At 37.9% G+C, this 24,599-nt stretch overlaps 1 protein-coding gene across 1 annotated transcript in view; it reads left to right on the plus strand.

Moving 5' to 3' along the window:
• The first annotated feature begins 5,301 nt into the window (after nucleotides 1-5,301).
• LOC139721463 (RING finger and SPRY domain-containing protein 1-like) overlaps nucleotides 5,302-24,599 on the plus strand; it is a 41,313-nt gene continuing 22,015 nt past the window's right edge. Inside the window, 5 exon segments of the mRNA XM_071632780.1 lie at nucleotides 5,302-5,405; nucleotides 7,307-7,888; nucleotides 10,189-10,241; nucleotides 17,790-17,902; nucleotides 22,850-23,035. Of these exon segments, the coding sequence (XP_071488881.1) occupies nucleotides 7,452-7,888; nucleotides 10,189-10,241; nucleotides 17,790-17,902; nucleotides 22,850-23,035 (789 nt within the window). The 5' untranslated portion in view covers nucleotides 5,302-5,405; nucleotides 7,307-7,451.

A 24,599-nucleotide genomic window follows, 5' to 3' on the forward strand; every position in this document is an offset into this window, starting at 1 on the left:
CGCAGTTATATGATTATCGAAGATCGATTCTCTTAAAAGCGCATCTTAATTACAAACTATAGATGATCAACAAAAATAATTGAAAACATCGCGACATTGCCGAGACTGCGGATAGGGAGGAGAGCTGTGAATGATTATTGAACATGAACACCTATACTGCTAGTATAATGAACAATAACTTACTTGTTATAATCACTTGTCATATATTGTACAATTCTATATAAGTATTACTATACATTATATTCCTTTATATGATACCACATTATGCTCATAACTATTACATAAATTATACATTGCACTATATTTCACTACCACTACTTCCTACTATACTGCTGATGCTGCGACAACACATGCATATCATGTCTGTAGTGTCAGTATTTGACTCTATAATAATGTTAATAAAAAATCTCTTAATTTATATCCTACCCGGCAATCCAATTAATTTCATTTGCCTTTAACAAGGACTATTTTTTTTTTTTTGCCAAATCTGTATTCTCTTTTTCTGGTTCGAAAGTTTAGAATTCTCTTGATAGTAATAGAAAAGAAGCTTTAAGTCTGAATTCCTTTACCTTTAAATTAAAGAAATTTTTACATTTCATAATGAGTTATATCTTTGTATAAAGCCTTATAATTTCAAGTCCCTTTTTTTACCACAATCGTTTATCGTTTACTACAACTCCTCTTTACACTCCTTTGAAGACATTTGGGGCGAGGTAACAGCTGGTATTTTAATTCCTTCTGCACTGTACAACTGGTTGTTGAATGTCTTCTTTTTTTTGGGGGGGGGGGATTTGCAGGTGCATGTGTTCCCTCCTTAATACACGCAATGTATAAATCTTTAATAATTTTTAACCGTATTATTGTTATCATATATTGAGTCATATTGTTATTATCGCCAGAACGACAATGGTTCATCCGCCTACAGCATGTGGCTTATCCGACCCCAAATCTGCATTAGAGAAGAATTGCTATATAACTGTATCAATGTACTTTTTTTTTCTCTATGTTTTCGGTCATTGTTGTACCCGTGCTCCCCATCTTAATCTTTAACTCGATTTTAATGGGACCTATGATACGCTCAACAAGCTCGCTTTTAAGTAGGTTTCCTTCATATTTCTTTAGCATCCATTCACAGATTCAAAACGTCATAGATCGACCACTATATGTTTTATATATTTGCAATATTTTATGTATGTCTCCAGCTTGATATCATGCACTTCATTTAATTTTGTTATATTTGATGTATTTTTTCATCGAGAAATAAGAAAATAAATCGAAATCGAAATCTTTATTTTGGGGAGCTTATATCCCTTATGCCTCACGTGCCCTGGTTTTGACCCATCATCTTCCTCTTTGAATTCCTTCTTTCTTCTTTTTGTTTACTATGTATAGGTGTCTCCTCCTCCCTCATTCATTCCACACTTAGGCCTACTTATACCTTTCCTCTTTCCCTTAATTACAAGAGAGCTGTTTGTTACACTGTGTCTGTATGTGTGTACTTTCTTGTCTTGTCTCTCTTCCTTTACTTTTTTGCCTCGTTTTATCTGTTTTGTAACTAGAGATCTTTTTTTATGAGGGTCGGACTGCAGACTACAAGCTCTGCTTTTTAGCAGCCCCCTCCATTTCCAACCATTTTTTCTGTACTTGTCTTGAAATTTACAAATCTATAAATTGTATCACTGTTCTTGTTTTTCATTGCTGTTTATACTTTTCATGAGTATGTGTATTCAAATGTGGCAATTGTGCGATGTGTTGGAAATGAAATAAACCGAATCGAAATTAATAGCCATTAGAGAATCTTTCAAATAGCGATGAGTTCCCTGGAAGCGCTATATCCTGATTACAGTTAGTATTGGAAATGAAGTTCGGTTTATCGACGAGTCCTCAAGCGCAAAAGAAGAAGAAGAAGAAGTTTGAAACCACTGAATTACTGAACTTTTTTGTTGTCTTTTGTTGTTGTTTTTACCTTACGTAAAACACACACACACACGCACACACACACACACACACACACACACAAACACACACACACACACACATACACACAAGCAACTGAGTTACCCTGCCCCGCACACAGAATCCATTATCGCAATCGAAGACAAATTACATTGTATATCATTACCTGCATATAGAATTCGGTATAATTTATTTCCCCAAAGTTTTGTAACATACAGTAAAAGAGGGGCTGAATTACTGCTATAAAGTTAGCCGTGCAAAGCGGCTGGGAAAGGAAGGTTTGGTATAGGATAGGAAAAACAGAGGAGCAGAGGCTATAGGGAGGAGGGGAAAGTCGGGGAGGAGCCTTGAGCGTTGTTCTGGATTTTTTTTTTTTTCTTTTTTTTTTTGGGGGGGGGGGGGAGGGGGGGAGGGGGGTCTTCAAGTTTCAAGGCAGAAAAACCTGTAAGAAACCCGCGTTCTGATGTTTTGACACTATGTGAGATAAGGGATGCTTTCAACATTCATATATAATACTGGGGGGGGGGGGGGTGCAGGGGTTGGGCGTGTTTAAATGGGTTGGAGTAATATTTCATTCTCCAGAGCTCAACCTCATATAAAATTAATGTTGATCACATTGAACAACAAGAAGAAATTTATTGTAATCATGTCATATCGTCGTAACAAATCCTGTTGAATTGAATTGAATTGAATTGAATTGAATTGAATTGAATTATAAATCATATTTTTGCCAAATCAGATGATAGACGCCATAGGTCAATCACGACACTTCGATACAGTCGAACTCCTCACAGACATGCCATGCAAGGAGGTTGATACGCTGCAGGATCTATATATATTGGTCCGCTATATTATCAGCTGGTAATCGTCGTCTTTTGGTAGTGGGGAACGAACAAATCAAAACAATACATTTAGGAAAACATCCCCAGGAAATAAAAAACAACAACAGGAGAATCGGACCATCTTATTTATGTCAATTAAGTTTGACTCCCATTTTTGCATGACCAAAGGACAAGGTAAAGACTTGAAGTTATCTTGAGATGTTTTTTCTGGTAAAACGTTACACATGCAATTTGGTCACATTTTGAAAACAAACAAACAAACAAACATACAAACAAACAAACAAAAGTCCCCGAGGAAGAAAAAAATTACTGGAATTTGTCTGCGTGTTGACGGAGTGTGTGGGAATTATTTCAAAGGCCCAATGAATTGAATTTCTGATTTTTTCATGTCAACATGTCCTTGCTTAATCATATTATTATAGTGCGTGTAAGTTGAGGATGTTGATTTGAAAAAAAAAAATAAGACTACAAAATAATGTTTACGTCACTGGTGTTTTTAAGGGCATCCTCACGTTTAAATTTTGATCTTAAGTAATCTACTTTGAATCTCATCATTCTGCATGATTATTATTGCCTTATATTAACTCGATTTGTTTGATGCTTTTGCAAGTTAAAGTTATGGTCATCAAAACATTAACTTAGGCACAACTGGACGATCACTTCTTGATACACAAAACCGAGAGAAACCTAAGTGTGAGTCACTGTTTAAAGGGATCGTACAGTTTTGGCTGAGACCGAATTTCATGTCTGTAACATTTTTTGGTGAGATAATGAGAAACCTCATGAAATATGACAGAACATGTAATTCCATGAGGAATTCAATGTTTTGATAAAGGTTTTGAAATGGCTGAGATATCCAAAACAGAGTGATTCTAATAGAGTGTGGGACCCACATCATTTTTATTACGATCGCTTTGTTTTACTATGTTTTTGCATGTTTCAGTCATTCCAAACCAAATTTTCATCAAATAAACTTTGTATTCCTCTTAAAATAGTATGCTCTGTACTATTTCATAAGTGTTTTCTTTGTATCTCGCAAAAATTTAAAAGTCCAATTCTCATCTCCACCAATACTGTACCATCCCTTTAATCTGCATGGTCGATATAAACGGCATTTTCCAAGGGGAATTCTGACGTAAACAAAATTAAATTATGACACGAGATGTTGTTATCAAAGGCCATCTTCACCTTCAAAAGCATAGCATTTAAGATATAAACTTTGACCCTTATTTGCATAAGCAGATGGCCTAATCGTATAAGATGATAATTATGATCGGTTGATCACATGTTATGTGCCTACAAAATGTCGATTATATAGGGAACTCGGAATGCAACATCACAAAAAACTTTAAGACTCAATTACAACATTTTCCGATTTAAGAGGAAATTGACCAAATAATAATGAGGAAGATACACCTCCATTGACATTGTCATGTAAATTAATGATTGGGGAAAATGTCTCCCGTATATAGACATACACGTATGCCGCCTATTAATCGGGTTTCCACCACGATGACGAGATGTCAAGTTGTGATACTGCTTCGTAAAGGCAATTGTGTCACCTACAACGTATTGAAATTTGGGATAAAGTTGAGAAATAAAAAACGTTCAAAAAAACAAAGTATGAGAAAATGAATTCTAAACAACATGAAGTCACCCCATATCAGAATTGTCTGTCTGAAACGTTCTCATGTAGCCTTATATAATATATAAGCAAAGCTGGTGACTCTCGACCTCAAAGTTTATGTCTCAGAAAAAAATACCCCCTAAATGATTAATAATTTGGCTACAAAAGTACTTTGATCAATCATTTGATTCATATAAAAAACAAATAACAGAATGACGTCATGTATGATCGAACGTAACTGAAAGTTTAACCGTATTAATGTTGATTGCCATGATAAATGATTGAGGAAAATTTTCGTGTGAATTGGTCATGTCAACGACATTTTGAGATATCGGCCTAGGAAACTGAAAGAAAGATAAACGAATAAAGAAAGAAAATTCTGACGATTACAAAAACGCTAATGATTTTCAATGAACACCGTAGTTTCTCACTTTTTGTCACTGTCTGAGATTTAAAAAAAAAAAATTAATTCCTCTGCAAATTACTATGCGGCGAGTGTTGCTTTGATGCTAATAATCACCCGTCTTACAGAGATCGGTGATTGACGTAAGTACAGTGTCGGTGAGCCGGTAGTCTGCTTCCCAGGTACAGTCTATACACAATATTGCAATACAACGATCTACTGTAACAAAGCCCATATTATCATTGCAAAATATGATCAGTTAACGAAACTTGTAATTTTCAATAAAAGCCTTACATAATACTAACACAATCAAATATTAATATCCGCGGTCACTTTCTTTAATTTAAAAATATGTTTATTTTGACGAGCACAAAGAAGTAGTAATGTCCATATTTACTAATCCAGTGGCCTTCACCGTAGACTAGTTGCAGTTCGTGTTCATTCGTGTGTGTTACCTATGTGTGTACGTACGTATACGAATGGGATGGTGACAATCTCGGGTGGACGATGGGGTCGATCTACTTCCTACTTATTTGGGGGAGATGTGAGGTCGACATTGCCTAGACAGCTAGACCAGGTGACATATAATATCTCGTGTATACTTCTTTGTGCAGAATGATGGCGTATTTACATCTGCCAATAATTCTAAGATAGGTAAGAATTGTACTGTAATAACGTGCTGAAGACAAAGTGCGAGTGCGAGTGTATGCATGACCGCGAACGATGACTGCACTGCGTAGTCTAACGAGTAACGTAAAACACTAGTAGAATCTATAGAGTGTAAGAGTCACTACCACGACTACACACGTACGTATACACCGGTGTCCGGTCGGTCTTTCTGCTGATGATTAACGCTGGGAAGCAAAAATCATGGTAGATCTACACCATCACTGTTTAATGTGTTATTTAGTAATATCATAGGAGACCCCCCTACCGTTTTACACTAGTGACATGTCTTGATTAGAAATCTACAGTAGTTAGTCAACAAAATGAAAATACATTCTACACTTGATAATTTTACAGTCGTGCGATCATGCAGTCAATTCATCATCTATTTTCCATCTAGCCTAATATTTAGTAGTTATTTCTACTAGATCTAGAAATCTAGTGTAGATAGGTGTCCAACACATCGACACTGCACTGTACATTGAAACCGACACCCCTCTATTAGCTATTTATAGCATTGCGCGTAAAGAACAAACTTTCATGCATGAGACTGCACACGGTCAGTGCCAGTGGTTTTGCATTTTTCACTGGGGATTTGATGATGTCAAAATATTACTGAAAAAAAGAAACGATAATGAACAAGATCAACAGCAAAACAATGATATTGTAGATTATGAATGGCACATATGTGACATAGAATAAGCATTACGTGCATTTCACACGTATTGTCAATAGAGGGTAGGGGTGCTTGTTTCAAAATACGGCGCAACTGAGCACGTCAAAATAACATTTCAACCCACGCGTTCGAAGCAGTTTAGACCGTCTAATATCTTGGAGCGTGTACCGCAAATCCCATTTTTGATGCGCGCTTGTGAATTCAGAGTATTTTTTTCACATGAGTAAAATTTGAGGCAAATTGTGAGATATTTTAAGGATGTTTTGATAGAAAAACAGGGTGTCGATGTGTAAGACACCCAACTATACTCATGGACGTTAACATACCTCTGTGGGCTCTGTGTCTAGAACATAGAACTATCCAATGTCTACAGGGTACAGTCAGAGCACAGAAAAGACAGTAGAGTCTAGATGTCAACACTACAGCTAACGGTCAAGGATGCTAATGTACTTTCGTATTCACATAGATGTTTCAAATTCTGCTGAACCAATTGGCACCAAATTCACATGATATTAATTCTATACTAACATTGAATAACTTATTTCAAATCACTCGTGTAAATTTGAATCAAATTGGCTGTTGGAAAGTGTCACTATCGACGTTGTACCTGAAAGATTTTTCGCATATATCAGTAGATGGCTGACATCAGTTTCAGACTGTGCAGGCAATGCAGCGTTCACCACTCCGGCGGCACTATGGCTCGTGAAGAGCAAGTTGTTCTGAGTGAAATGTGAAAGTTGACATCTATAGTGACTACATGTATATCAATGCTTCCTGGTGTGACTGATTTCTTTCAAGTTTAAGTGAGTGATTGGAAGTAAGCTAATCAGTGTATTGTGTGATTTTTCATTCTTTTTTTTTTGCAATTTAGTTCAGTAGAGTCCGACATATCTACATGGATGCAAAAGTACATTAGCACCACAGTCGAGGCAGTCCGTCATACGTAATCCTGTCTGTTTGTTCTGCATGTTATTGCATCAACCATGTTTTTAGTTAGTGGTGAAAGCTTGAGCTATGATCGGATCAGAAAATTGGATTGGCAAATTTGCTGATAAAAGTGGTATTGGTTAGGAGATCGGCAGTATGATTGGCATCATAATATGTCTTTTAAAGTAGTCTTTTTCTCTTCTTTCCAGATTTGCGGCATCACCTCAAGCAGTGGAAAATCTCTGTTTCAGTGAGGGCGACAAACACAAAGGGCATGAATCGAACAGGAAGTGGGAGCTGCCAGAAGTGGAACCCCCTGATTGTTCTTGTGCCAAACTTGTCCGTGTTACATTCATGATCGTGTCCGCCTGGCTCTCCTACCTTCTGCTTCGAGAGACAGTCGTGCGGCAGTGGCCCCCGATCGGCCCTGCGATTGTCGGCTTCCTACGGCGCTGCATTACCATGGGCAACTCATGCATCAGCAAGGATCACAGACGCAGGACCCTCGACCATGGTGGCGAGCGCTACTCCGAGACAGCACGTTACGCCTCCCCGCAGAGCCCGACCAATCACAGCGCCCAGGCGGTGCAGCCCCTCAACTCCAACAGGCAGGCCCGGGCCCAGATGACGGCTGAGGGCACGCCCCGGTTCATGCAAGTGGTCCGAAACATGGCCGCTGCCCCCCTGGCCTTCCCATCAGACTCCTCCTACAACAGCGATGAGGACGAGTCTGAGCATGTAGATGCACTAATGCTAAGGACGTTGGAAGTCATTAGAACACTCGTGGATAAGTAAGTTCCCAGTGGTGCGCACCTATGGATGGATATAAATTTATAGAGGAGTTGTGTTCATCTGTGTGACGTCAAGTAGTGCTGCACAATTCCTATGGGACGGATTTATTTTCTGGGATGATGGATTGCTGGATTGTCATGAATTTCAAGTTTTTGTCACATTTTTGTCAGATTACCAACAGAATTATGTTCTTTGGTAGTGCAGTCTACTGTAGATGTAGAACCTTTGTTATGTTATATGTTGTTTTTTTTCACATGATTTTTAATGCCAAAATCTGCAGTTCTGTTGAGTCTCTTTGGCTTTCGTTTTACCATAATAATGTAAGAATAGATTATAGTCTCAACGATGAACAAGCATGGAATTTGATAGCAAATGATCATTTTGAAACAAATCTTCATTATTTTTTGGTCTTTTCTATATCACAAACTCAACCAAAATGACTTTCACTTGCATTTGTTACTTTTGAATGAATAGACTGTAAATCTGCAATGGTGTTTGCTTCATTCCATATTAGCAAAATCATTGAAAATTGTGATCACTGACATGACACTTGCAAAGTGAATGAAGAGAGGCTTTCATCACATTGGCATTGAACTAAAATCACCATTTCTTTGAGATAATATGACACAAGGCAGACAAGATCCATCCCCTGAAAGTGGAATGAAACCCAAATATGTACATTTGGATGAAGTGAATGCAGCTGTCTGTAGAACACGTTAGTGAAAGTTAAAGGAAAATCAGACAATCCGTTCAAAAAGTGTGAATAAAGGTTTGGTGCCGCCATCGCTGGATGTGAAGACTATGACGTTTTGTCACATCACGAATGGAAAATGATAAAAAGAAGTCTGCAAAATTTTATTTTTATGAAACATGCGCATTCCCTCGACTTGTTATGGCACGTGCTCAGGGTGTTATTCCCTCCGCTTTCTGAAAGAGCTAAGTTCAGTGCTCTTTTATTGTGCTAGAAAAGTGAAAATGTGTTGAATTTTCTTCATATTATCTTTTTCACAAAATGTTTTCATCTTCTCATCTGGCGATGGTGGCACCAAAACTTTAATAATTCATAACTTTTGAATAGATTGTTTGATTTTCCTCAAACTTTCACTGATGTGTCTTTCTAATATGGCTGCATTCACTCCATCTTCATGTATACTTGGGTTTCTTTCCCCTTTAAGCTCCTTGCCAACCTAATCAGGGTGGAAGCAACAGTTACTTGAAAACAGAAGAGAGTCCACTTACGCCTAATTTGACATTGTGACAGAGAGCTCAGTCAGCCTGTCTGGGCAGTGGAGCTGATTGAGAGTGTTCTAATCATGAGTGCACTGCATTTGCAAGGATTCTCCTATGAGTGACGTAATGATTAAAGGATGTAGCATTTTATGCTTTGCCGTCTGATGATTTGATCAATGGAGTCTGCTTCATTTCGATTCACTATTGAATTCTATCTGTCGTCATTGGGCAAATATATACTGTAATCTGAAGAATAACGAATGTAAAATTTTGCTCGTAGAGTCCTTGTGTGCACAGTATAAAAATGTAGAACTGAAAGGTTAATGCTCATATTCTCGCATTGTGCATCTACAGCTGTAGAAATGATTTATCACTTCTGAGACTCTTTGCTTGAAACCCCTTGTGCTTCTTTTCTCTTCCAGTGTGAGTGGAACCAAAGTGTCAGGAGGGGAAATGTCAGAGAGAATTTGTTTCTTTCCCTGTATAGCAATTGTGTATCAAACTTTTCAGTTTGAAGAAAAGAAAATATTATCTCTTCTGTCAAATGTCAGCTGTTGCTGTTGGCAATGCAGATGATCAAGGTGTGTGTGTGTGTGTGTGTGTGTGTGTGTGTGTGTGTGTGTGTGTGTGTTGCATTCTAGTCCACATCTTTTTTTTTCTTTTTTTTTTTTTTTACTACTTAGGGATATTGTAATAGCAATCACATTCTGTCAGGAGAATTATTGCTGTGTGTTGTATTATATTGCTGTATTTTTATGTTTATTAAGAGAAAAAAAGAAAACCTTGTAAAATAAAGGTAAAGGGGTATCATTGTTGTAATTCTCATCAGATATGATTTAAAAGTGCCAGTCATGTTTCATACCAACTTTACTGTAAAAAAAGGCTTATTTTTGTGACTACTGTCTTCCTCATTGAACTCATCTAAGAGTAATAGTATTATTTCTTTAGCCTACTAGATTAGTAGACGTTTGATCATGATATCTAAGATCAGTAATATGTGAAAAGTTTATCCCACCATTTAGCATATTAGCTGCCAACCTGAAGTTATTTGTTTTGTCATTTGTTACAGTGAACAAGAGCCCCCATATGCCATGCTGAGATTACATGAAATAGCAGAGTCAGGTAAGTCATAACTCTTTGAATTAGGTGATCTGAGTATCCTCTCCTCTTTCTTCTTCTTCTTCTTCTTCTTCTTCTTCTTCTTCTTCTTCTTTTTCTTCTTCTTCTTCTTTGTCTTCTTCTTCTTCTTCTTCTTCTTCTTCTTCTTCTTCTCATTATTATTATCATTATCATTAACATTAACATTATTATTATATTATTATTATTGTGTGTGTGTGTGTGTGTATGTGTGTCTTTAGTAACATATTCATTTTCTGAGCTTGTTGGATTTCATTGATTATGTTAATGCCACATATACTGGAATGCCATCTGCAAAGGAATTGAATTATGCAAACTGTGCCGCAGCATTCCAATTACAAATGGTGAATACAAATTTATGTAAAAATATTGAAGTTCAGATTTCATCTGTACCTTCTAAGAAAGCATTTCACGTGTATCAGGATGAAATGCAATACCTGAAATTAAGTATGTTTTAATAATCAAACATAATTTTGTAAAGCTGTTTTTTTATTTAAGTTCGAACAATATATTTGTTTTGTGTAATTACGATAGATGACATTATGATTACTGAAAGGTGGCACATGTACATGTACGTGGGGTCAGTCTTAATTTCCCCCCTTTTTTTTCTTGACTTGGGACCATCATTTTGCAGCATTGTAATCAATATGAAAATTTGCCTCTTAATCTGTCAGCACTCTTTAGAGTCACAGTGTCCTTGCAAACTTCCTTGCATAACTGGCATATACAGTGAAGCAGTTGATATTTTGTCGTCTGAAATTTGTCGGTACACATTCTGGAATGCTCATCACATCAAATGTTCAAAATACCAGGTGTGTTACAGCTAATGAAATAGTTACAAGGCAGATGTTGTCCAATGAGCCTGCAATGTATTCAGATCAATATTTCCATTATGTGATACACTACTCCCAGAGAATTACTTTGAATAAAACTGCATACATATATCTGTACTTTGGGTGTATGATATACATGTGTAGTCTATGCCATTACCTGTGTGCAGTTATAGTACTAGTCTGAAAGACATGTTTCTTTGTAATTCTACTATCATTCAAATGTTTACATTGAGTAATAGCTGAATGATAGCACTCTATATATTGTAATATTTTGCAGTTATATGCTTCTGTGCTAGTTTCCGTACACAGTCAAATACATACGCCATTAAGACATAGTGTATTTTTGCCCAGCTTGTAGTACGTGGAAAACAACAACAAAAAACACCAGACTGCATTGATCATGGTTTGTCAGGCGTGATTAATCAATGGGAGGTACCTGTAGCTTAGCTATGATTTTTATATGTGAGCTCATGTAGAGTGCTGTATAATGGAGATTTTTTTTTTTGGATACATTTCAATACAAAGCAATGCAAAAGGCCTCAGTATATATTCCCCATCACATCTCTGAAATGAGTGAATGCTGCAAACCGTGTGTACATGTGTGTACAAGAGTATCTGTTTGTCGTTTTCAAGTGTTTACCTTTTTGATTATGGGCAGTAATTGGTTGGCTTTGTAAAGAGATCAAGGAAAATTAGAAGCTTCAAAGTAAGATTAAGAAGCTGAGTTAAAGAAAATGAGCTTACGATGTAATACATATAGTACACACATAGATGAGACATACATGTATATATCCTGTAGTCTGAGGCTGTTAGACTCGGTGAAATAATGATGAATCACAGACAAATGACGAATGAATAATGTGGGATAATATTTCACAAATCATGACAGTTAAAACAAATTTGCTGGTACATATTTTTAGATTTGAGGTTGAGAGCCAGTTGCAGAATGAGAAATATGTGTTTTTCCTTTTCAAGTAGTAAAGATTGTAGGAATTTCCAACCAAGGAGACAATACACATTGCATTCATGGTACATGACAGGTGATATCGTAACACTTTGGCAGTTTTTCAAACATCAGTCGACTCATAAAATGTTCAATTCTAAAACCACCATGAAGTATGTATACTGTAAAACATGATATATTCGCGGCATGAAATTTTCGCGAATTGGAGCCGACAGCCTTTTTCGTGGCAAGAAATTTTCGCGAATTGCCTCTTGCGTTCAATGCATATAGTGTAGATAAAGAAATTTCGCGTGCATTTCAATTTCGCGAATCTTGGCACTCGCGAAATTCGCGAAATTAAAATGCACGCGAACATTTCTCGTTTTACAATACTGTGTACACAGTAAGATGGCCAGTGGTTGAGTTGAACAGTTGGCCCTTATGCACCAGGTCTTCGATGCATAATTTATCTACTGGATGTGGGAGTTCAAAGTGCATACATGATAGTTTGACATGGAACAATTAGTTCCTAGTCTTTCAAAGGGAGCACATGCTCCATAAAGCGGCATGTGTATACAATTGTATGTGACCCGCTACAACAAAAGGATCCAAAAGTCGAAGGAGGTCGATTTTCTGAAAATGACATGGCATTATTCCCTTACTCTTCCGCTTTCATTTCATGTTATATAACATGACTCATAAAAGTGTGCGGTTGTGGAGAAATTGATGACTTTATGAGACCATATTGAGTGGTCTAGGAAATCAGTGTTTCAAGAAAACCGCCTTCAAAGTTTTCTTTCTGATGCAATTGTGATCAAAGGGAGGAAAGACAGTTTTCACTTCTTGCTCATAGCAACTTCCGCAATGTTCTTTCATGCTCAGTGACAGCGGTCTACACACGACCAATCAGTAACCAGGATGCCACGCACTGACCAATAAGATCACTCCCTCGTTGCTAGGGGCGGAGTCTATCTGCAGCGCTAAATCCAAGTCTTCAGACACGTTTCTGTTCCGTTGAAAGTTGGAAAATCATGGCCCAGAAAAACGCTAATTTCTTGCCTTTCCTTTGATCATTTAGCTTAGAAATATTGGCAGATGATAGATGCAATATTAGACTACAACATTATGCCAACGACAAAAATTCGATAGTTTTGAGGGATTTTAATGATATGACTTCAAACATGATTTTCTCGGCTCAGCCGTCAGTGACTTAAGGATCCTTTTGTTGTGGCAGGTCACATATTGTAGTGTAGATCTACTGAGACATCGGTGGAGGATACTTTTGATGTGAAAATGCCTTCAGCAGGAAACCATGTGGTTCTACTCCTTAACCTCAGCAGATATTCAGCTTATCATGATTTGGCCGAATCTGTACCTTGCTACCATTATTTGATAACAAGTTTGAAAACTGCTGAGCAGTATACTAAGTATGTATGTGACACAAGACATTTTGTAATGGACAGTGGTCAATAGGAAATACTGTGGTATTGTACAATTCTTCGACTCATCAGCCAGATGGAGATGATCTCCATTTTCATTTGTACCAGGGGCATGTACAACACATCTCTAACCAATGCGTAGATCCACCTTTTCTTGCGACCCAGGTGAATGTATGAATTGGCAACGTTTGGAACAAAGATGGCAGGCCCCTTTATATGAGCAGCGGTGTAAAAGGCTGTACAGGCTGTTGTAGTGGAGTAGACCATGTCTAATAGCATCACACTTACTTTTTCATGATGCATGAATGTTGGTGCTTGGTTACGGGCAAGTGTATGATGTGTCAAGTGTGTGATGCTCATGAGATAATGCATGTTAGCTACACTTGTGCTCAGCAAAACAGGTCACCCAGGAGAATCAAATGGAACTTGCACCAAAGGACACAGTGATGTCATTATAAAGACTTCCTGATTACAGATCATGTAATACAAAGCAATAAAATGCATTGATTATGGAAAGCAAACTTGAGACTGTGAAGTTCCTACAAGCCTACAAGTATGAATTTCTCATACTGTAGTGCCAGTGTATGTACAAGAGCCAGTACCATGTCTGTTTCAAGAAGCCCAGGGATCTAGATCAACAGTTAGAACCATGACGAGATAATGAGATAGAATGAAAACTAGTCTGGGTGAAATACGAAGGATTGTGCTTTTTCAGACTTTTAAATTGTGTAAGTTTCCAAGCTACGGTATCTGGTACAGTGTACATGTATGTATACACTGTCCAGCAATGACATGCAGTTACATGGCTTGTATTGATCTGTGATGGTAATGGATATCCAAAAAACAAACAAACAAACAAACAAACAAACAAACAAACAAAGAACCTCACATCGAATCCTGTATCTTTCTATGGAAGAAAAAGTGTATTGAAGTATATAATTACTTTGACTAATTTTCCGTGTGGCTGCATACATATCCTTTGGTATTAATTTGTCAATGATTGGACAGTGTTTCTCTGTTTCACTCAGAACTGCAGACTGGTGTCATGGACTAATAGGGCATTGTGTGTGTTTTATGTTGTTTCTGTCTCTTTTGCTTCATGTCAAACTTCCATTCACTGAGTCAGACTCGCAGCAAAGATTACAACAATAGAATATTGCAAGATTACATTTCACCCATGATGCTTTGAAATGATTCAGTTGTGACTGTGCTGAAACTCGTCCGACTGAAAGGCAGGGCAGACATGGCTTCCTCTACTGGGAGGGCCCTGTAAAACCAGACCCTCACAAAAAACCTGCACAGAATCATTTTTTTTTTTTTGGGGGGGGGGGGGGGGGGGTAAGAGAGAAAGAATGGGTTTCTGTAGTCTACACCATGCAAACTTTTTTACTCTCCATTGTTGTACTGTAATGCTTCCAGGCATTGTGTTTCTAGCTGCCCGTATACACATCTTTATTTGTGCCCAACTACTTCCTTGATAACACAATGAGTTTGGAACAAACCATGTGTTGAACTTGTCACATGATTGAACCAGCCATGATGAACTGATTTGTTTTTTTTTGTTTTGTTTTGTTTTTTAATGATGAAGGTAAAAGCTACCTGTATGTAGTCAAGTTTAGAGGCCAAAGGTTTATGTTGGAATCAATAGCATGGATGATTGTACGCACATGTTTCAAAACATGTATGTGGCATTTACTATCCCGATATCATTAAAGATGACAACTATTCTCCTAATACTGAAAGATATAGAATTAATGAGTGAAGAATACAAAATATGAAAAAGTATGATAAGATGTGACTGTGAGTGAATTTTATATGTTCATTGCACTCTTATGTGTAAATTTGTGAAAAATTTCTGTGTTGCGGTGAGTGACCTAGATATACTCATAAATCTCTGGGCAAAACATTCACTTAGATTTGCATTATCTTTGAAGTTATTTGCATACTCAATGAGAACACATGGAAAAGTATAAGTATTTCCTTATGATTTACCTCTTTAAATATAATATTTGAATGCTGCTTGTTATCAAAATATCATGACCATACTTCTGCAGAAAATGAATACAATTGACCAAGTTTATTTCAGTGAAAGAAATGAGACAATATTCTGTGCACGTCCATGCAATGATATTAAAGTCTATTTCTGGATGTATGATGCCACACCATTCTGTGTCAAATAGAAGGATCATGCAATTAATATTAATGCTGTAAGCATATTTATTGTCCTATGATAGATTGAAGGCTTATATGAAATAGATGTAACGATGTGAAGTGGTATAAAGTGTACTTGTCATAAGACATGCCCATTGTTCTTTGTCATTGTATTTATAATCTCAAAAGCTTCTTTCTTTTTGTGTCAATATGTGACACTGATGCATCCGCCTCCATATAATATGCTGGATTCCAGCATGTCTGATCATGTTTATGACTGCAAGTTCTATGAGCTATAGACTAACCCTTCGCTTTCATAGAAAATGAATAACAGATGATATAATGCCTCCATGGCTTTTGTGCTGCACAAGCATGCACAAAACATGCAATATGAATACCTGTACGTTAAAGGCACAGTTTACCTTTGGGAGCATTGTTTAAAAAATGTTCCAGATATCACATTTGATGCATATGTGTAGGACAGTTGTATCACAAAACATCCTACCATGTAAAAAATTTGCAATGAAGCCCAAGATAAAAGGAGATATCACTATTTTTCTCAATAAAGCATAACTGTAGACGGTTTAGTCTAGAAACATTTTTATTACAACTATTATTCACATTTTATATATTTAACAATACTTAACATTAATCATACTGATTCAAATTTTTACATCGGTTGTTTCTATCCCTAACTCACATCTTAGAACTATTTTGAAGCACTAAAGCTGATTTTTCATTTCATCTGCAAATTATAAATTATGCCTTTAAGTTTAGAGGACAGTGCACTATTTCTTGCCAGTGTCAAATTCAAAAAGTCATATTCAAAGTCCAGCTGTAGTTGAGTCATACTCCATTGTTTATCTCCATACATTCGTTATGACTTGTTAGCAATGAAAAATAATCCCACAATTTTTGCAATGTGTTTACTCTTGTACGGTGAAGGCACAATGCAGAGTGGTCATATACACAGTGTAGTGTATACACATTTTGTTTTTTGGGCATATTATATGTTAGCAATATGTGTAATTGAATGCGTTGGAAAGCTTTAAGGCACGATTCCAAATCATAGTTGAATCAAACTAACCATATGAGTTTCTTCAAAATTGAACTTGCAAAATGGGTTAAATTCCATTTTTAAACGTTTCATAGTAAGTCCACAGGCTGGACATCAGATAGAGCAAAATAAAACCTTCCCAATGACATCTCAGTTGTTGCATTACAAGGAATATTTTTGAAGGCATGATTAAAAATGTCTTTCTTGTTATTTTCTCTCTTTTTTTTAGCAGGTTTAATCACAAATATTTCAAATTGACAAGACTGGAGTTCAGTTGTTTTGCAATAAAATTCTTCATTTGGAGAATGCTATGCCATTACCCAGTTGGATCAGAGATTTGTGGTGTTAGTACTGTGGCAATAAGTGTAAAGCCAGAGAGCTGATTAGCTGTTGTTCTTGCATGGAAATTCATCATTTAATACAGTAACGATGGTACCACAGCACAGATGCACATTCTCACAGCTCATTAGCTATGGTTGTGATGTGGTTGTTTGTATCGAGCATTTCCAAGAAAGTGATGATCTCCTGCACTGGGGACCTCCTGAGAAAAACAGGGATGGGTGTTATTATTATGTAAAAGTAAAGATTAAGCTACAGTTTAAGATGCCAGTTTTGAAATGAGCTCATGTGTATTGTTCTCTCTTTTATCAGAGCGCGTACACCATGTAATGCATTATAAGCTTGCCTGATGTAACAATTTATGGAATTCACGTTCCCACAAAATATAATAATAAACTTGAGTAGACTAGGTGACTAGAATGACTCATCAACACATACTTCTGCTGTTAATATTGTCAAATACCATGCAGGCTTTAATAAACACAGTTGCTGTTAAATGGATGTGCTGGCAAGCACCATTTGTACCAATTACATGATTGATCGGTACATCACAGTATGCTGAAATTTCATGTGTGCAACATGATTTTATGCTTTGATTTCACAGAATTAAACACACGCAAAATTCATCTTACCCGACTGAGCATGAAAAATTACTTGTAGGAAAATTTTGCTTTGACATTAGTAAATGGATATATGGGATGATGAGTTATGTGCATTTTATACTAATTACGTCATTCCCCACCCCCTTATCATTCTGATTCTGATTTGCAGAGAATGGCTGGTCAGAGGTCGTTCAGGCGATGATACGAGTGATCCCCATGGACGACCCCCTCGGTCCGGCTGTCATCACTCTATTGATCGATGAGTGCCCCCTCCCTACTATGGTGAGTTCATCATATTCTGAAGCTGTCTTGTTAAAGCTTTCCTTTGCGAGAGAGGTTTTGGATACTGTTGTCACTGCTTGAATAATAGAAGTGTTTCAGCCGAAATATGCCCCCAGTAGAGCAGTTTGAGGTTCGGAAAGGGGTGAAAATAAGACATAAAATGATTGTTACATTAAATTTTGTTGCATTTAAGTGGGGTTCCTGCTGAGCCTTTCGGAATTATCCTGTGAACACTGTACCATTCATGTCCTGGAAGAAGGACAGTGAATTCAGAGACTCCAACTCTCCCGTTTTCGACGGGAGATCTCCCGCCGAAAGCCCAATTTTGCAAAATCTCCCATTCTCCCGTTTGAGATTTGATTTCTCCCGCCCTGGCTCTGTGTTTCCCGGTGGAAAGGATTTCTTACTTATTGCTATCGTATGTTGAAAAAATAAGCCTTAGATAGCACCAGAGAACATCTAGAACCCTAGGAACTTCGCGCTTCGCACACATCAACTTGGAGTCTCCCGTTTGCTAGAGGTTTCGGGCGGGAGAATTTCCAGATCAGAAGGTGCTTGGGGTTGGAGTATCTGTGAATTTGGGAATACAATTTCAGTATGAAAGGTTGACATGTGCTCTTCTGTTGCTGTATACCAGCTGCAGATTGATTTCATATGATAATGGGAGGATGTTGCATCAAGTAAAAAACACCCTACCTAACCCTTGTCTTCGAACTGGGTAAGGTCTACTTTGTGTACTTGTAGACAGCAAACAGCATAAAAATGTCGCAAGGTACAACAGTTGTGTATATTTGCATAAAAATTGCCATGAGCCATTTGGTTACGATTATACAGCATGATCAATCTTTCAGAGATCTCATGGACGAAGATACATTTTATGGTCTCTTTCAAGATACTATCTCACTCCTTTTCTCACTCCGGCTTTCCCTCCTGTGTTTCCTTGTTATATAAGGCCAAGTAAAAAAAGAAAGTAGTTTCTCGTCCGGGTTTTTTGAGCAAGGCGATGAGGGAGGTCCTTACTATTTGATATCTTACTATTTTTTCAAGGATCGTCAAAATGAAAGTAATATGTGTTTCTCGTCCGGTAATTCTGAGAAAGGTAACGAGAGAGGGCTTTACAATTTCCTATATTCAATTTATGAAATGAAACATCACTCTGGTAGCTGTGTTATGAGACCAGGTCCCAAGTGTACGTCTTGCCTGCACTCTGTGCATTTTCAAACAAATAGATATATGTGCCATACTTGAAATGAAACTTCATGCATGCAGAAATACATTTGCTTTTTCTTTCCACTACAGATGTCAAGGGAAAATGACCATCTTAATACTGGTATTTAGTGTTGTAATGGCTTTTCTGATACCAGTGTACTTGCAATTCTGATGTATTGTGCTATTAATTGAAACAGGTATAAAACATGTCTTTCAACAAATGTACGACTGAAATAAATTCCATGATATTCAAAACACTAGCTTTATTTATTGGTGTTTGTGACTTTTTGTGTCCACACAGCTGGTATGTATATCTGCAGTTCTTCACAGTACAATTGTAGCACATTCAACTGGAAACTGGCTTGTACAATTGCAGATGGATGTCAAAATGATACTGATATGGCATTCTAGCATTAAACGTTTAAAGATGTTTCTTCATGTTCTAAAAAGACATTTGATAATCACTCATTATTTGGATGATGAATGATTGTATAACAGTACACACTACAGATGATACCACTCACGGCTGTGTCCGTGAATTTACATCGTGAAGAAAAGTATCCCGCAGAAATACGAGACAAACCAGAATCCGTGGAAAAGTTATTTATTTTGTAGATACACCCATTTAATAATTCTACATTTGCTGGAAAAGCGCATTCATTTTCTCTGCAAAATAGAATGTATCGCTGTGACAGACCAGGGGATGGGGACCCTGGACAGCTACAAAACACGCACACTTTGCCGATATACGGTGCGGCACGGCTACTGCACTGGCACCAGGGAGGTGTGGACCTCCCTGCTGGCACCGTACCTTCCGACACTGCACACACATGCACATAGTCACAATGACATGAAAATGTATACAAACTCGATACCGTACAATCCTCACAAGCATTTGTACAGTACAATTTATCCGCTTAAAATATCAGAAACGGGGAAAAATACGAACAACGCGCGAAATATGCGTGGAATAACAGCGATTGTTCGCAAAAATGTTGCCGCTATCGCGTTCTCGACGTACCGAGTGCGCTGTACATCACAGCCCAGTAGGCCGGCCCGCCGCGCCGCCCATCCAACTACAGTGCAGTTCGACTGCTTTGTGGGTCATTCCTTCTTGCCGATCGGCCGAGCTCGCAGTGTGAAATGCATGCGTTATTACATACGCACTACACACAGAAGCTACAGCTGTACTACAGTCTACAGCTAAGTAGAGGACGCAAGGCGTAAAAATTAGAAATGAGACGTCACGATTGGTAGGTGAATTGTCGATCTTTTTTTTTTTCGGCGGCCGAAAAAATAGTAAATATCAAAAAAGTCGATGCGGCAACTGAAAATCGATGCGGGCGGGGAGCGGGCTGGGACGAGAATTATGAATTTCTTGGTATTTTCAGCGCCATTTTGAAAATAGTAAATAGTAAAAAAATCGATGCGGCGGCCAAAATCGATGCGCGCGAGGACGAGAAACTGGTTTCTTTTTTTACTTGGCCTAATATGCAAATGAAGGCTACCCTTAACAGCTGGTACCGAATACGTGTGGTATAAAGCTTCTTCATTTGAAGAAGTGTAAAGATAAAAGAATCAATACTGTCAGTGATGCAAGATTCACAATTACTGTAAAACGAGGAATGTTCGCGTGCATTTTAATTTCGCGAATTTCGCGAGCGCCAAGATTCGCAAAATTAAAATGCACGCGAAAATTCTTGTCTACACTATATGCATTGAATGCCAGTGGCATTTCGCGAAAATTTCATGCCGCAAAAAAAGCCGTCGGCTCCAATTCGCAAAAAATTCATGCCGCGAATATATCATGTTTTACAGTATGCTATCCTGCACTACTTCTGAAAGCCAATGATACAATTTGTGCTTGCCTCATTTAAGTGAAAGGCTTTATAAAGGACACAATATGCTCATGTGGGACTATGAAGATAGAAACTGTAGAAATGATGAAGCTTTTTATATTTGGTGATCGAGGAATCACAATTTTCATGTATTCACCCTCATACTGAAACATTTTGTGATCCTCTCATCATACCATCATGTTATACAATTTCCAATTTGAGATGGTACAATGTAGAAATACTTGGGAAACATTTCTTTCATTGCCTTGGCTTAGTACTACACTTCCTCTCTAGATCTTATAGGAAGTATGCCACTCAGTTTGTAGTGCCATCAGTGGTACTTTAGAGCTGCTGGCTGCAGGGCATTAATCAGAGAAATAAAAACAACGTTATGCCATCTCTGAAAACATGTGACAAAATCTTGAATTGATTGTAACACAAGTACTCAAGAGCCACTTCTGTAATGTCATGACCCTGTTTGTCATGAGATCTCAAAAAGCGAAGGTTTATATGATGTGTAATGCTACCTTATAGATTCAAATGACTGAGTACTGTATACGCCATATATGTTTCACGAGGTTTTTATTTTCGCTAATTATGTGAGGTGGGTGCTAGTCACAAATTCAACAGCACCAGAAATATTGACTCGTATGCTGACATGAATGTCACTTGCACGTGTACATTTCTGCGTTCATCACTGCACTCCATGAAAGTGAATTCAACCACTCACGAAATTGTCAGGGAGTCTTGATTCGACTCGCTAGATATATGGCATAAACAGTAAATGGGGTGAAAGGGAGATGTGTGTTATATATCATTTCTGATTTCTTTTGTATACGCTATAAATTTAGAGAGTCTAATTTTTTGTGAATCAGACTTTCCAATAATTTCACATGTAGTTAAATCTATGATCGTAGAACCCGGCAATGGACAATTTTTCAGTATCATTCTCTCACATTTAGGAAGAAGTGCGCTCATTCATTCACACTGTAGGCGTGCCAAGACTTAGGCCTACTAAACTGTATCATCATGCAACTTCATTCGTATACTGTGTACTGCATACCAGCACATGTACGCATGTGCATCACATTCACATTGGAGTCAGGGTTACTACTTTAAACATTTTGTGTGTTGTTTAATTCGTGAATAGCACCTGAATCCCGAATTTTGTGAAGAACCAAAAAACCCATTATAACTGCCAATGATGCTTGTCATATGTGCCTAAAATTTTCTCTGTATCCATAGTGCTCTGAATTTACTTCATCTCTCAAAGTAACTCACTAATATGTGTTTGGAAAGTATCTGATCTCTTTAGATCACTCTGTATACAGGAATTCTTTTTACCAGTAAGAAGTTTGTAGAGGTTTATCGTAACATGTAAACAGTCCCCTTTCTTCTTGAGATATTTTTCTGCAACACATAAGTTATTAATGCCTTTTCCACTCTTATTTGTGCATGCCCTGTGGAAAGTCGTTTTGGAGCCAGACAGAATTGAATGTGCATTATGACAAGGAGGGAGACTCTCACAATAATGATTCTAATCTCCAGTCCTTCTCACAGGTCATGGGAATACACTATTGATCTTTTCCTTCTCTTTCTTCCACCTCCCCCCCCCCCCTTTCTGACAAATGTTGAGTATTAAAAATGCAGAACTGTTTGTACTGATACTGAGTTTACTGACACTACAGCTGCTGTTATCACTTACAAGTTTTAAATCAAGTGGGACCACTACTCAATCTATCCTTTTGACTTTCTTCTACTGCTATTCCTACATACATGTAAGTTTTCTACCCCCCCCCCCCCCCCCCCCCCCCCCGACCTTGCCATTCTGGTGTGCACATCTCCATAGTTACCAAACTCTATGTCATCTTTTCTTCTTTTTCTTCTTCTTATTATACAGGAAACTGTCCAGCGATTGTATAGCGCCCTCAGTATATCTGGCCAGCTTGCTCAGGAGGCGAGGCTGCGGCCACCGAGGCATCGAAACATAGCCGCCGTGCTTGGCTGCATCGCTGAGAAGCTGGCCGGTCCCAAGAGTGTCTCCCTCCTGGTGCCGGAAATCATTGACTACTTGTTCAATATCTTGGTGAGTCCCTGTTGCAACCTCTGAAACTGTAATACAGGGGCGGCGGATCCAGGAATTCCGTAAAGGGGAGGCGTCTTTACAAAATCAAAGCAGGTTGCACATGCTCCCCCATTTTCTTCTTTGTATTTCTTTTGTTTCAACAAAAAAAATGAAGAGGGGCGCGCACCTGGTGCCCCCCCCCCCCCCCCGATCCGCCACGGCAATAGGTTTCCGTAGGTCAACTGCAGGTCTGTTGTTGTTGTTGTTGCTGCTGGTGCTGAGGCTGCTGCTGTTGTTGTTGTTGTTGTTGTTGTTGTTGTTGTTGTTGTTGTTGTTGTTGTTGTTGTTGTTGTTGTTGTTGAGATTATGCTGTTATTGTTGTGGGGTTGGTACTTCTTTCTTTCCTTGCTTTGATATTGTACCCTGTCTGTGTGAATGGCACAGTTGCACTATTACATGTTGTTGAATCCCTTTAGTGTAAATGTATTGAACAGGAATTGATTTCTGCATACACATTTATTTTCTCCTCAGCAGCTATACTACAGTTGTAGATATGACATTCTTATGTTACTTTTCTTTCCCCCTGACTAAATTCTCACTTACTCAAAATTAGTAAGTACTCTTTAATGTAAAAGATAAGAATGATATGTCTGAAGTTCTTTGACATTCCCATCATAGTTCCTCTCCAGCCACTACATGTAGCTTCAATATAATTGGTGTCGGGTAATGTCGTCTGCGGTATTTCTGCCTCACCTTATTTTAAACTCAAGAGTCATGTGTCTTATGGGCCATTGTGAGGTACAGACAGTGAAATGTAAAACCATGCTGGCGTAGCTGTAAAGTCATGAAGGAATGTACTGTATAATATATTCATACAATGCATTGTAGAATCATGTGATCGTGCCAAACGTAGGCTCATCTACGTACACAGTTGGTATTACTATTACCATTAATCAGAATGGCCTGGAATTATGACCTTTGGCAAGCTTAATTACATGTAAGTGCCTTAATTGAGGGGTCAGAAATTGAGGTCCATACTCTACACAAAGAGCAACACATTGGCCTATATGTTTACATCACCTAATTCACTTGAATATTACTAATATAACAAGCTCAGACTATGTGATTACGTCTATGCATCTGCATGCAGTCACCAAAGACAAGTTTTTACATCATTGTAAAAGAGCAAAGATTGTTGAATAAACTTGTAGAAGGATTGAATGTGAATAGCAGCATACTTCTTAAATGGGCTGGGCTGGACTGGACTGGGTGGGTGGGGCTGTTGACTATGTTCTATAATGTGCTGCCAAGCAATAAAACAATTGTATGCTAACTGTTGATTAGTCCCACATGCATATGTGTGACCGTGCACCTCAAAACGAACATAAAGTCGCACACACTGATTTTGCGTGAGGACTGAAAATAAGTGAAATGGGTCAACTTAGCCGAACTTGACTTTTTCATATTTTCTGAAAGAGCGGGTCTTCTTTTACATTATGCTAAAATTTGGTATCATAAAACGGGCAGGAAAGTGTGTTTTCTTAGCAGTTTATCTCGAATATTTTTGGTAGAATAGTGTGATTAG

This window comes from Diadema antillarum, unplaced genomic scaffold (assembly GCF_040938485.1).
Source record: "Diadema antillarum isolate AM-2024a unplaced genomic scaffold, OU_Dant_1.0 scf00000143, whole genome shotgun sequence".
Taxonomy (NCBI): Eukaryota; Metazoa; Echinodermata; class Echinoidea; order Diadematoida; family Diadematidae; genus Diadema; species Diadema antillarum.